The 330-nt window shown below is 49.4% G+C and overlaps 1 protein-coding gene across 1 annotated transcript in view; it reads right to left on the reverse strand.

The window, feature by feature from the left end:
- The window catches only part of LOC119594330 (probable E3 ubiquitin-protein ligase HERC3), a gene marked incomplete at its 3' end in the record, with an annotated part of 3197 nt that overhangs the window by 551 nt on the left and 2316 nt on the right, over positions 1-330 (reverse strand). Inside the window, 1 exon segment of the mRNA XM_037943388.1 lies at positions 17-178. Coding sequence (XP_037799316.1) covers positions 17-178 — 162 coding nt within the window.

Consider the following 330-nt stretch of genomic DNA (forward strand, 5'->3'; position numbering starts at 1 on the left):
TATCCTATCTACATACCTTCTGTGACAGCAAGTGAAAGGTCCCTAGCGCAGGCAACCTTAACAACCTGTGAGCGAGACAGTGGCTCCATCACACGTCGAGGTACACGTGGGTTGTGGGCACCCTCATGTCCCAGCTGCCCTCCTGCGTTGGATCCTGAAGTGAACACCTCCCCCGATTCTGCTTGGATGAAGGTGGGAGAAGTGGTAAGGGGAGAAAAAGGGAGGGGAAATATAGAGAGGGAAGCAACAAGAGACCAGGAGTATATGGAGAGGAGTTGGGAGAGGTTAGGAAGAAAATAAGACAAAATACAATTATATAACACAGTACAG

This window comes from Penaeus monodon, chromosome 33 (genome assembly GCF_015228065.2).
Source record: "Penaeus monodon isolate SGIC_2016 chromosome 33, NSTDA_Pmon_1, whole genome shotgun sequence".
NCBI lineage: Eukaryota > Metazoa > Arthropoda > Malacostraca > Decapoda > Penaeidae > Penaeus > Penaeus monodon.